At 40.1% G+C, this 14,102-nt stretch overlaps 1 protein-coding gene across 3 annotated transcripts in view; it reads left to right on the plus strand.

The window, feature by feature from the left end:
- Positions 1-14,102, plus strand: part of DMGDH (dimethylglycine dehydrogenase) — a 65,029-nt gene that overhangs the window by 26,110 nt on the left and 24,817 nt on the right. For all 3 annotated transcript variants that reach the window (XM_045796406.2, XM_087862043.1, XM_045796405.2), the window contains exons 8-13: positions 5,822-5,991; positions 6,711-6,864; positions 8,781-8,946; positions 9,392-9,522; positions 10,778-10,995; positions 12,960-13,117. In XM_045796406.2, the coding sequence (XP_045652362.1) occupies positions 5,822-5,991; positions 6,711-6,864; positions 8,781-8,946; positions 9,392-9,522; positions 10,778-10,995; positions 12,960-13,117 (997 nt within the window). The remainder of the gene's footprint in view (positions 1-5,821; positions 5,992-6,710; positions 6,865-8,780; positions 8,947-9,391; positions 9,523-10,777; positions 10,996-12,959; positions 13,118-14,102) is intronic.

A 14,102-nucleotide genomic window follows, 5' to 3' on the forward strand; every position in this document is an offset into this window, starting at 1 on the left:
CATTAATTTGGTGAATATTAATGTCAAGCCCACTTTATCATCATATCAGAGCTTCTAATATTCTATTTTTCTTTCCCATTTTATTTGGCCATTTATTCAGCTAATATTTAATGATTGCCAGCTCCGTGCCAGGTCTCTTGTTAGGCACTGGGCTGCAGCTGAAGACAAGACAGTGAGGTCTGTCCAGAGGCACAGGGCTGGTCAGGGTGCTGTCCTGTCAATACGGTAGAGAACTGAGGGAGCAGCAGCGGGGACTGAGAGATAGGAGACACACTTATTTAGACTTGATGATTGATTGCATTAGGTCTTGAGGAAGAGAAAAAAATAGCAAATGATGGCAAACTATCTAACTTGATCCCTGCTTGGATGCTGGGACTATGGGGAGAGAAAACCAGAAAAAAAATGAGTTTCATTTTTGAGAGTTTGGGTTTGAAGTGTTAAGTTTACGTCTGTGGGACATCTAGAGGGAGAAAACCAGACAGAGACATAGGGCTGGAGGGCAAAAAGTAACTGAGGGTTTAGGTAATCACCTGCAGCGTTCATATGCAGGCATGAGCATGTAGGAATGGTTTCTCATGTACGTTAATTGAATATCTTCTTTGGAGGGTTGCCTATTCGTATCCTTTGCCCATTTTTTAAAAAATTATTATTTGTCAGGGCTCCTGGATGGCGCAATCTGTTAAGCACCTGGCTCTTGGTTTCGGGGGTCGTGATCTCAGTGTCGTGAGATTGAGCCTTCGTGGGGCTCTGTGCTCAGTGGGGAGTCTGCTTAAGACTCTCTCTCCCTCTGCCCCCCCACATGCTCTCTTTCTTTCTAATAAATAAATAAATCTTTTAAAAAATTATTTTCTTTTTATTGTTAAGTTGTAGGAGTTCCTTATTTATTCTAGATATAAGACCTTTATCAGATACTTGATTTGCAAAATTTTTCTCCCATTCTTTGGGTTGTCTTTTCACTCTCTTGATGGTATTCACTGAAGCAGAAAAGTTTTTAATTTTGATGAAGTCTAGAATGTGTATTTTTTCTTTTTTAGCATGTAGTTCTGGTGTCATATATAATAAACTATTTTCTAATCCAAGTTCATAAAGATTCATACCTATGTTTTCTTCTAAGAATGTTATAATTTTAACTCTTACATTTAAATCTTTGATCAATTTTGAGTTAATTTTTGTATGTGGTGTGAGGTAGGGATCCAACTTCATTCTTGTGTGCATAGCCAGTTATCCCAGCACCATTTGTTGAAAAGACTGTTCTTTCCTCATTGGATTGCATTGGTTTCTGTGATATCTTTTTTTTCTGACACCACTTCTGACGCCAACATCCAATTTTCTAATTCTCCGACACAACTGAGTGTCCAACAATTCAATTCCGATACTAACTTCCAGAGTTAGTGCAGATCCCACTGGTTAAGGACTCAGTTCCACAAAACTGTCTCCACTTCAGACCAGTTACAAGTTCTAGGGATGATCTGTACCTCTGACTGACTGGCTATAACTGTGGGAGTTCCTACAACCCCCTTTTCAGGTTTGATAACTCATTAGAATGACTCACAGAAATCAGGAAAATACTTACTTTTACCCATGTGTTATAAAGGATACAACTCAGTAACGGCGAAATGGAAGAAATACAAGGGGTGAGGTATGAGAGGGAGGGAGGTGGCACAGAGTTTTCACGCCCTCTCTGCCACCTTTGTAGCACATCAGTAGGTTCACCAACCTGAAAGCTCTTTGAACTCTGTCATTTAGGGGGTTTTATGGAGGTTTCATTACACAGGAATAATTGATTAACTCATTGACCATTGATGATTAACCTTTTTTTTTTTTTTTGATGATTGAACTTCTTGTGACTAGTCCCCATGCTGAAGCTATTTAACCCCCCAAGTACCTCTCACCACACCTTGAGCCATCTCATTAGCATACAAAAGACTATGAATTCCAGAGGTTATTAGGAGTTCTGTCTGTGCCAGGAAATGGGGACAAAGACCAAATATTTATTTTTTATTATACCATGACATCTTGTCAAAAGTCAATTCACATATATGTATGGGTTTATTTCTGGACTCCCAATTCTATTCCATTGATCTATAGGTCTGTCTTCATGCCGGTATCACACTGTTTTGATTACTGTAGCTTTGTAGTAAGTTCTGAAATTGGGAAGTGTGAATCTTTGTTGTTTTTCAAGATTGTTTTGGCTATTTTGGGTCCCTTACATTTTCATATAATTTTTAGGATCAGTTTGTCAGTTTCTGCAAAGATGCCACCTAGGATTTTGATAGGTATTGCATTGAATATGTAGATCAACTTGGAGAGTATGGCCATAATACTAAGTCCAATTCATGGACGTGGGATGCCTCTCCATTTATGTAGGTATTTTAAAATTTCTTTCAACAATAATTTATAATCAGAGTATAAGTTTTATACTTCTTTTGCTTAATTTATTCCTAAGTCTTTATTATTTTTGATTTTGCAACTGACTCAGTCACAGAATTATTGATTTAGTCAACAAATATTTGTGGTTCATTGGCCATGAGCCATGCTCTGAACAAGCAGACAGTATCCTAATAATGAAGCAGCTATTACTACTTGCCAAGGACATTAGGAAGTTGCTTTCTTTAGAACCCCAGTTACTGATTATCTAGAAATTGTGTCTCATTGCATGGGGCTGATGTTGCATTCCTGCTCTGATTGTTCTGGGTAATTTTCTGAGATTGTAGACACTGGAAGGTGGATAGGGAAGATGACAGTTGGGGGACAGGCAAAGTGCCTCTCTCTTTGACAGATTTGGTCTGAACCAAAAAGGACTTCTTATTATCTAAAAGTTGAGATTGCTAAGATATTTCTCAGGTAATATGTATGGAATGCTCACTTTGGCTGCCCCTCCTGGCTTAACATGTGTGATCCTTCCCTGGTTCTGGAGGCCTGTGGTTTTCATACCTATCTGAGCAGCAGAATCATCTGATGAGCATGTTAAAAAAGAATCTCAACCTTGAGATTAGTCACTCGCATGTGTTTCATCCTCCTTTACATCCTATCTGTGAAATTCCAATTTGTCAGGGGAACCCATGAAGTTGTGTTGAATTGGAAAACCAACAAGCAAACAGATTCCCAGACATTACACCTATAGATTCTGATTCTGTGGTCTGGAGAGGGGTCTGGGGAATCTGCATTTCAATGTCCGTCACCCTGCTACGACCAGTCCAGAGAATTTGGGGAAATTACCAACTGTCTACATATATGCCAGTGTTCTTTTACCTTACTCACAGATCACCCTCAGTCAAGGCTGTTTTACTTTTGTTTTGTCACAGTTCTAACAAGGTTTTCTGCTTCTAGGTGACTAGCACCATGCCCCCAAAATGTTGAATGGATTGTATTGAATTGAATCTAGTTTTCTTGGCTTAGAACAGCTTATAAACAGCAAATTAGAGGAGGGAGCATGCTATAAGATATAACATCTGACAGTTTAACCGAGCTATCATACAAAGCAGATGTAAATAGTCAAAAAGCATAGTAGCTGGGCCATTTAGAAGAAGATTAATGCCAGCAACAGAGGAACCCAACTCTCCTTTCCTCATCAAGTTCCCTTCCACTTCACCTTCGCACATCAGTTCCTTATGAAAATCTTTATCAGTTGGGCACAGGCATACTCTGTTGTTGGTTATACAAGGACCAACAGCCACCTTGTATTGCTTGCCTGCTATGTGCTTTTCAGTGCCATGTCAATGAATTCTCCACCAGCACCGTAAAGAAAGTGTGCACAAAAGAAGACTAAAGCTCAGGGTGGTTACAAAATTTGCCCAAGGTCACACAGCTAACACCGGCAGAAGAAAAACCATACCCAGATCTCTCTTACTCCATGCTTACATTTAGCTTCTAAGACAGGTGCTCTCAATAGATGTTTCGTAACACTCAGTTGTGTGTCAGTTTACATATAATTTGTTAATGGTTAGAGAGCTGAAGTGTGTAAAGGATTTACTTTTTGAAAATAAATTAGACTTGATTCAGGATTTTCCCCAATTAACAGCACTCTGCCCCATTCGTTAGCTCATATACATTGTTAAAAGGGAAAGAACATAGTGGTATAGCAGTGAGACCAAAGGAAACCACTGCACAGCCCTGGCTTTGCCCAAAGAGTCTGTCAAGAGCATGAATACTGTCTGTCACGTGTGTCTTGGCTGAAAAAAAAAACAGAACCGTTGAAGAGGTAAAGTCCAATAATAGGGAGTGTACCCTGGGGTCAGATGGCTGAGTCTATATCCTGAATCTGGTCTTTATTAAAATGTGACCTTATTTAACCCCTATATGGGGGCTGATTTTCCCATTGGTGAAATAAAATTGCTAAAGAATAAATCAGGTGGTACATGTTAGATGGAAACAATGCCTGGCAAAGAGCAAGCGCTCAATAAATGTCAATAAAACTTTACACAGTTTTAGGCCTTGTAAACAGTATCTCTAGCTCTCAAAAATGATGGCTTTTGTATATCATACATGGACCTGGATGAGTGAATTTTAAGCAAATATTTAATAATTTTTATTGCCTTCTTGAAACTTAGTGAAATTGTTTATGGGTGATTTGGATGACCCATGTCACTTTTTAAAATGATTCAAAGAAGTATGAATTATTGCCTTTTTATTCTACTTGAGAAATATCCTCATAACAACTTTAGTCATTCCTTTTTTTTTTTTTTTTAAGATTTTATTTATTTGAGAGAGAGCGCGCACATGAGAGAGCACAAGTGGTGGAGAGGGAGAAGCTGGCTGCCCATCGAGCAGGGAGCCTGATTCAGGGCTCCATCCCAGGACCCTGGGATCATGACCTAAGCCGAAGGCAGACGCTTAACTGACTGAGCCACCCAGGCGCTCCAGTCATTCATTTTTATAAAATAGCAAAACTGGTATCTTGTGGGAAAAGTTAGTTAACATTTACAGACTTTGCTAAGGTCCTTGCAAGCTCTCAGAGTGATTCCGGCTGTTGGACTCCATTTGGGATGCTGGAGTTTCTGGTATTTGGAGGTCTGCTCATGCAGCTCCTTTTCTTGGTCATCCCCCCATGACTTTCTGCTCATCCAGTTACTCAGCTGCTTCTCTTGACCTAAACCACAGATAGAGCGAGTGGTAGAACTGCACGCAGCCAGTATGAAACTGTGATTCCTTTATCTCAGATCAAATTATCTGCCACAGTTATGTTCTTGGTTTTAAAGCATCTTCGTAGAGAAGTAGAAAACAAGCCTACCTTTGCCACCGAGTGACCCATTCGTTGTGAAATACAGGAAACAGTGGTCCTTTCCCTCTCCTCCCCACAAGTCCCTGGGTGAGTGCCTCTTCCTCTGACTGCGTCTGAGATAAAGGTTCCAGGTCCCTGCACAGAGGTCATCGCCTAAGGGGACCTGAACTAAACTGAGTCTGAGAAGAGGTGGGTATGCGCTCTCAGTGTACAGTTTCTCCTGCAAGCTTCCTGTTGCGCAAGATAATCCTAGCTCCACATGGCTGAGAAGATAACAGCTAAGTCTTCCTCTTTGTTTCCTTTCTTCCATTTTCCTAAAGTGAGCCTCTTTCCTAGCTAAGAGTTGTAGGCTATTTTGCAGGTGTGCATCTCTTGAAACTATGGAAACAAACTAGCTATCAAGTCAGGTCCCTTTAATTTGGACGCCTAAACATGTTTTGTTTTTTTGAGGAAAAAAAACTAGCATAAACGTTCTGTTGTTGACTGTTCAAAATAGCACAGAACACTCCAACTTGGAGGACCTGTAAAATAGTTGGACATGTTTCATTATTTGAAAACTACATATGTTAGTAACAGTGTATTTATCTCTGTATTTGAAAGGTACGGCATAATCCACGCTGGTGGGGTAGGGAAATATCTCAGTGACTGGATCCTGCACGGGGAACCTCCATTTGATCTGATAGAATTGGATCCCAATCGCTATGGCAAATGGACAACAACTCAGTACACTGAGGCCAAAGCAAGAGAGTCATATGGATTCAACAATATTGGTAAAGTGCAAATTTACTGTTGTCTACAAAGTGTGTTCAGAATCGACTTGCAGTGCCTCTGATTTTAGCTGCTTGCTCTTCTGTGCATTGTGGTAGGAGTGCTTAGGGATTCTATTAAGTATTATGCCTTTAAGACACAACAAGGAATCTATATGAACATGTATATTTAATGTGTAGAGTGCATCAGCGATTTTAAGTTCTAAATCTACTTTTACTTTATCCTTGGATAGTTATATAAATGACAATTCGGCTTTTTTTACAAAAAATTTTTAAAAGATTTATTTATTTGAGAGAGAGAGTGAGCCGGGGGGAGGGGCAAAGGGAGAGGGGAGAGAGGGTCCCAAGCGGACTCTGTGCTAAGCTCGGAGCCCCACGCAGGACTCGATTTCAGGACCCTGAGATCATGACCTAAGCTGAAACCAAGAGTCAGTCGCTTAGCTGACTGAGCCACCTAGGCGCCCCTTTACATAATTTTTTAAGTTGCAGTATAGTTGACATACGATATTATGTTAGTTTCAGGCGTACAACAATAGCGATTTGACATTTGCATGCATTGTGAAATGATCACCACAAGAAGTGTAGTTACTATCTTTTACATAAATTTCATACATATATATGCTTCTGGATGTTAAGAACTGTGTTTTCTATTTTCTGAATGCCTTCAAAGTTGTTTATAGTTTTGGTTACGTGCTATTTAGGTACTAGTTTTCCTTTTTCAGTTGGTTATCCTAAAGAAGAACGATTTGCCGGGAGGCCAACTCAGCGAGTCAGTGGGCTTTATAAAACCCTGGAGTCTAAGTGTTCCATGGGGTTCCATGCAGGCTGGGAACAGCCACACTGGTTCTACAAACTGGGTCAGGACACTCAGTACAGGTAAGTGAATGACATAACCTGCCTGTGGCTCCGAATGTAGAATGAAATTGTCAGATGGAATGGAGGGACATAAGAGAAATGCTGTCCCCACCCCCTGCCGCCAAGTGACTTCACCCCATTCCAGAGAGCATTGAGCCTTTTCCTACAAAACATTTTCTCGCAGTGGAGGCATCCCATAGGACACTGGCTTGTATCTAGGACCCCTGTGGCCTCCAGAGTCTTATAGCCAGCTCAGGTAAAGCCTCCACTTGGTATTTTCCAGGAACTCAGAGGAACCTTCCTCATCCCCTCTACCTCCCCACATGGCTTCAGTTGGCTCCTAAAGATGTGTTCTGGCTTAGGACGCCTGGTCAAATCCCATCAAATGGAAATAGTATGACAATATGGATTTTCTATTGATCAAGGAAGAGCTCATAGCAACAGCTTTTTAGTGTGCGTGCAGTGAGTCATGCAAATTATATGTACCATTAATAAATTAGGGGGGTAGATCATTTACTTCACATTTCACATTAAGCTAAAGCATAAAGCATGTCACTAAAACAATTCTCTGAATTCCTCTAAAGTTGTTGTCATCATTGTTGGATTATACACCATTGTTGTCATTTGGGATTAATAGTGATTATATATTTTTTCTCATAAGAATCCATAAACCGAGGGGCGCCTGGGTGGCTCAGTCGTTAAGCATCTGCCTTCGACTCAGGGCGTGATCCCGGCGTTCTGGGGATCAAGCCCCACATCAGGCTCCTCCACTGGGAGCCTGCTTCTTCCTTTCCCACTCTCCCTGCCTGTGTTCCCTCTCTCGCTGCCTGTCTCTCTCTCTGTCAAATAAATAAATAAATAAAATCTTTAAAAAAAAAAAAAGAATCCATAAACCGAGAGAAAATAAATAGCAAATCTAGAAATTGTTACCTTTCTCTCTCTCTCTCTTTTGGACTTGTCATTTTGCTTATTTAAGCAGGTTTTGAAGTCTACTTTAAGACCAGATCTAAATGGTACAAAGGATAGTAGAGGCCCAGTTGTTGATTAATGAATTTGGGCTCAGTAGACAGTCTAGAATATCTGGGGGCAAAATACTGGTTCAGTTTTTCCTAAATGACTCAGGTAAATGCCAGATCTATTCTTCATTTTTGCTCTTTGGATCTGACCTGTTTCTTCTATTATTTTAATAATTAAACAACTGAAAACTCATTTAGCAGACAGTTGTCTGTTCTGTAGTTAAAATACCACATTAGAAGTTAACTCTGTCAAGTAGAAAGGACCCTGAATGAGTCAGTAGACTTTTGTTCCAGGCCAAGCTCTGTCATTTACTAAGGCAAAAGCCTTGGAAATCAGCTTATGCCTTTTCTCTAAAAATGAAGATGTTGGACCAAGTCCTTGCTTATTCTGATTGTGGACCAACAGCATGAGCACCACCTGTTAGAATGCAGAATGTAGGGCCCCGCCCCAGACCTGATGCCTTAGAATCTGCATTTTAACAAGTGTGAGTGATTGGTAGCTGCACCAACGTTTGAGAAGCACTGGACAAGATAGTTCTACCCCATTATATTCTGATTTAATTAGGTCCAAAAAATGTGATTTTTTTTACATGATCCTCAGGTGATTCTAATATGCAATCAAGATTGAAAACCCCAGGACTGGTAGACTTCTGTGCTTTCTTCCAGATCTGAGAGCCCACATGTCCTATCTTAATTGCTAGTTAATGAATACTATGTCATTCACTACAAAATGGGTCAAAGGAATAGAAGAGTACCTTTAAAAAATCAGTTTCTACCCTACATGTATGATTCACAGAACAGAACTTAAGGTTATACTTTTTTTTCCCAAATGGGATTTCCTAGATTAATAGCATTTAATAAATAGTCTGTATTTTTTTTTAAATGATTGACAGTTGTTTTATGACAAACATTGTATTTCAGGCCCAGTTTTCGCCGCACAAACTGGTTTGAGCCTGTAGGATCTGAGTATAAACAGGTTATGCAAAAAGTAGGGGTTATTGACCTATCACCATTTGGCAAGTTTAACATCAAAGGCCAAGACTCTGTTCGATTGCTGGACCATCTCTTTGCAAATGTCATTCCAAAGGTAAATAACCTTATATGGGTACAAGGGTCAGGATTCTGGCCTGCTTAATTCTCTGTCCTCTCATTTTTTTTTTTTTAATTAGTATGTTATTTGAATGCTGGAGCTCTTCAACCAGCCATGAATATTCTAGCTAATTTTCTAATTTAAATTTTGTCGAACGAATTATCATCCAAGTACCTTATGACTTTGCTAAATTGTGTCAATAGGGAACTGCAAAATTGACTCAAGTGTAATTTTTATGACAAATAGTTATAATTATCATTGAAACTAAGAACTTCAAAATTAATCTTGGGCTTAGGTTTAAAGATAGTTCACACAATTGATATAAATGGTAAGATTCAGATGTTTTTCATTGTTGACACTGCATTTTTATTTCCATGTTGTGTTAAAAGGATACGTAAGATTTTAATTGCATCCTGAGGTAATTTTAAATTCTTTTGTGTAGGTGGGTTTTACAAACATAAGTCACATGTTGACACCAAAAGGTCGAGTGTATGCTGAGTTGACCGTTTCTCACCAAACTCCTGGGGAGTTTTTACTAATAACTGGTTCTGGATCCGAACTTCATGATCTTAGGTGGGTACACACCTAATAAGAAAGTTTTATCTGGATTATATGCTGACTCAGTCCTGCAGTGAGGTTTTCTTTTCCCAATAGCTGAAAGTACAACTTTAATTCTTAAACCTTATTGTTTCAATAAACGTCATGTTTTTTATAGGAAATTATTTGAATTGAGGGACCCTGTCCCCACCCCCCCAAAAGGTAATCCATCCATAGGGTTTGCTGGTTCTAAAAATATTAACTCCCAATTATTAGACATCATCAATGTGTCAGAACTCTTTTTAGACATTGCCCCAATTAATTCTCCTAATAGATGTATCTGCAAGGTCTATATTATTCCCATTTTCATATGAGAAAACTGAAGTCTGAGCTAGAGTAACTTGTGTGAGCCCCTCCTTTTGATTCCGATGCCTGTGTTCAGTCCACTTCAGTAAGCTGCCTCCCTGGGTTTTCTTCCTCCTCCTCCATGCTTTGTGCTCTCTGGCCCACAGCTAGACCTAACTCGTTGACTTGCCAAGTCAATCCTTCACGTGAGTCTTTGGTCTACAATTTAGTCTACTATCAAATCTGTGGTCTCTAGTATTCCAAAAATATTTCCAGTGCTATTGTTTAAAAAATGTCTCACTCTGAGATTCTCACTATGGTTGTAAAATGATGCAAATTATACCCTCCAAGCCAAGATGTAACTTTGTAGCTTAGCTTTCTGTAAATCCAGAGGACCTTTTTAAGTAGCTGCAGGGACTCTCAATAAATTATAAACAAACCCTAAAACTGGCTTCCAATAACTCATCAAGACTTAAAAATTGAAACTAGTCTTTAGAGTTTTTATTGTTTCCTTCTGATCGTCAAAGCAATTATGTGTCTGGTGGCAGGCACATTATTAACCTTTAGCAGCACAAATGTGCCTCCCGTGTATATGTATTAAAGAAAATTTGGGTTTAAATTAATTTCCAAAGATTGAATCATAGTTTAAATGCAATAGGGCTGTCACTATTTAAAAGAATTATGTGGCAGAGCTTACTTAAAATGAAGGATCCTTCTGTACTGTGAAAAATTATCCCCAAATTTATAAGTGGGTAGTTTAAAGAGAATCACTTAACATCTCTGGGACTCAGTTTCCTCAACTTAAAAAATTAGGTTATTATACGAAATGACACTCTGGGGACTTCCTGGTAATTCTAGACACAGAACATGTCTTCAGAGAATTAATATGTTACCAACATGCATTATTCAAGCAAGATTTAACACAATGTTTATGACTCAAATGCAGATGGATTGAAGAAGAGGCAGTCAACGGTGGATATAATGTTGAAATTAAAAACATAACCGATGAGCTTGGAGTTCTTGGTGTTGCAGGGCCCCATGCAAGAAAGGTTCTTCAGAAACTGACCACTGAAGATCTTAGTGATGAAGTTTTCAAGTTTCTTCAAACCAAGTCTTTAAAGGTTTCAAACATTCCTGTCACTGCTATTAGGATATCTTATACTGGTAAGAATTGGAAAACAATTCTATAAAATTTAAGAGAAGGTCTCTAAAATTTAAAAGAAGCTAGCACAAATGACATGCCTGTGCTCACACACAGGCATCCACTGACTTTTGTCAGTATAACTTTGGAGGAAGCTTTCTCCTGTCCAACTCTTAAAATTGTTCTGTCTATTCACTCCTAGTCTGGAAGAGTCATTTCCCAGATTTCCAATCCTTGTTCCAATCCCATGGCTTCTTATTATTCGGAAGGGTAGATAAAAAAGTTGGAAGAGGATAGCTTTTGGAATAGTTGGAAGGGTTGACAGCATATTTAGGTCAGCTGACTGTTTCTAGGAACATTCAAGATGGTCTCCCATAGGGGTGACGGGGTGGGGGGGCGCTCAGTAGGTTAAGCGTCTGCCTTCAGCTCAGGTCATGATCCCAGGGTCCTAGGATCGAGCCTCACATCGGGCTCCCTGCTCAACGAGGAGTTTGCTTCTCCCTCTCCCCCTGCTTGTGCTCTCTCTCTCTGTCTCTCTCTCTGTCAAATAAATAAATTTTAAAAATCTTAAAAAAAAAAAAAAAAGATGGTCTCCCATAGATAGAATCTCTCATAGGGACCATCTTAAATATATCAGGTACCTTGCTTCAAGTATTACCATTAAGGCTTTTTTAGGGAAGTCTTCTTATAGCACCTAACCTTGTGCATAGTATGTATTTGAAATAGAAATGAATGAATGCTCTTCAGTTCCCCATTGGTGCTGTGGGCTCACTTCCAACTTCCTCTCGCCCTCCTTGTTCTTTCATAGAAAGAGTACTTGGTGCCCAGGCATTCATTCAGTTACATGTTACTCATGTTCTGGTGGTGTCCTGGAAAAACACATCACCATCAGCCCTCAGCTTTGGGGAACAAGGAGAACATACATAAAGTATGAAGGCTATAGTTCTTCTCTGGGCTTCTGCTGTCCACTTTCCCCATCCTTCTTTCACCTGACCTTCTCAAAGTGGTGACTGGCTTTATAAAACATAAGCAGAATAAAAAATAAACAGACTATTTGGGTTGGGTTTCATTTCCTTTGGTTTTTGCCCATAGCTCTCATGGTGAATAAAAGGACCACGTGGGGAAGAAGAGGGGTGTGGGGGGCATTAGAGTTAATGGCTGTCCCACAGTGAAGACCATTTGAATAATTGTCAGTTGCCTATATTTTTAAGCCTTGTGATTTTGGGGCAAGGAGTTAGGGGTTGAGGTTTCCTTCCTTCCCTCCTTCCTTCCTTCCTTCCTGCCTCCCTCCCTCCATCTTTCTTTCTTTTTCTTTCTCTCTCTTTCTCTCTTTCCCCTTCCTTCCTTCCTTCCTTCCTTCCTTCCTTCCTTCCTTCCTTCCTTCCTTCCTTCCTTCTTTAAATAAAGATTTATTTGTTCATTTGAGAGAGAGAGTGAGAAAGCAGGAGCAGGGGGAGGGGCAGAGGGACACAGAGAGAAAATCCGCAAGCCGACTCCCCACTCCCCACTGAGCACAGAGACTGACCTGGGGCTCAATCCCAGGACCCGGAGATCATGAGCTGAGCTGAAACCAACATTTGGCCACTTAACTGACTGAGCCACCCAGATGCCCCAGGTGTTGAGGTTTCTAAACCTCGAACCCCTTATCATGATTAACTATGCCATGCTAATTACTTAATATTATGAAGCTGAGGTCAAAGGTCCAGATTAATTCCTGTATTAACTTGTTTCTGTGTCATGAGATATGTCCTAGATATCACTTCTCTGTGTGGGAGACAGGAGGGGGCATGAATGCCTCCGTGATATGGCATGCTCCTTTGCAGGAGGAGTTTGTTGCAACTTTTTTGTAAATTGGTGTTTTAAAACTCAACCGTGTCTAGATTACATAAGCGGACTCTGTCCATTTATTTATGTGTTTTAGCTAATGCACGTTAGACCGAGTGATCACTGTTCTTACTCTAGTGTGGTATTTGTGGGTTTGTTTCAGGTGAGCTGGGTTGGGAGCTGTACCACAGACGAGAAGACTCTGCAGCCCTTTATGACATTATCATGAATGCAGGCCAGGAGGAGGGAATCGACAATTTCGGAACATACGCCATGAATGTTTTAAGACTGGAGAAAGCTTTCAGAGCCTGGGGGTCAGAGGTTTGAAATGCTAGCATCTTCATTACAATTTTGTTTATTGTATCTGACTTTTGTGTAAGAGCTAATTTTAATTGCGTTAACATTGGCTCTGTTATGTCAGAAATGATGTGTTATTAGATAACTTTATTTAATTAAGGGGAGATGTTTTTCTCCTTCATTTCCCGGTTGAAAGTTCGGAGGAGTTATGACACACTGTTTATTCTGCTTTAATTCCTCCCACTTGGCGGAGAGCCCTGGACCTCCATCTCTGTGTGTGGAGCTGCGGCTGCCCTGGGGGCCTGCTTACCCCCCAGTAGCCGAGGGGCGCTTTTCAAACTCTTCCTCTCCCTTGGTCTCGTTGCCCAGTCTCATTTTCTTTTTATGTACCTTTTGGGGAAATCACACCAAAAGGTGTCTTTCTGAGGAAGAGAGTTGGTGATCTAGGATGCGTTGGTCCAGCCTGCTTCTACCATTGATAAAGGGAACTAAGGATTTCTGTGTGTATAGTTATACACCATTTTCAGAGGCACGATTTATTTTACTTTCTCAACTCTCCCTGGAGAAATTATTATTGGTGATTTTTGGGCAAGGGGTTTGGAGTTGGGGGGTATCTAAATTACCCCTGTTCTATATACACAGTCACCCTGAGAAAAAGTAAACAGCTTGGTCTGGATTACACAGAAGTGGCCAGACTGTGGTTCAAACTCTGTTCTGTTTTATCTCTAATAGCAGGCTGTCTCTAGACCGCTTAATTTTTTCATATTTACTTAGAAGTTGTTCTTCGAGTTTGAGGCCTAACAAGTGACATAAAGGATAGTAGTAAAGGATATACTTCAGAGTGGGGTCTCTTGGGTTTCAATTTATCCTCCATCACATATTAGCTACATGAACTAGAGCCTCTGTTAACTTCTTAAAATGAAAATTATCTTATTTCTTTTTAAAGATTTTATTTATTTGAGAGAGAAAAAGAGAGTACAAGTGGAGGGTGGGGGGCGGTGAGGAGGGG

This window comes from Ursus americanus, chromosome 5 (genome assembly GCF_024610735.1).
Source record: "Ursus americanus isolate L20-20 chromosome 5, mUrsAme1.1.p, whole genome shotgun sequence".
Classification (NCBI taxonomy): Eukaryota; Metazoa; Chordata; class Mammalia; order Carnivora; family Ursidae; genus Ursus; species Ursus americanus.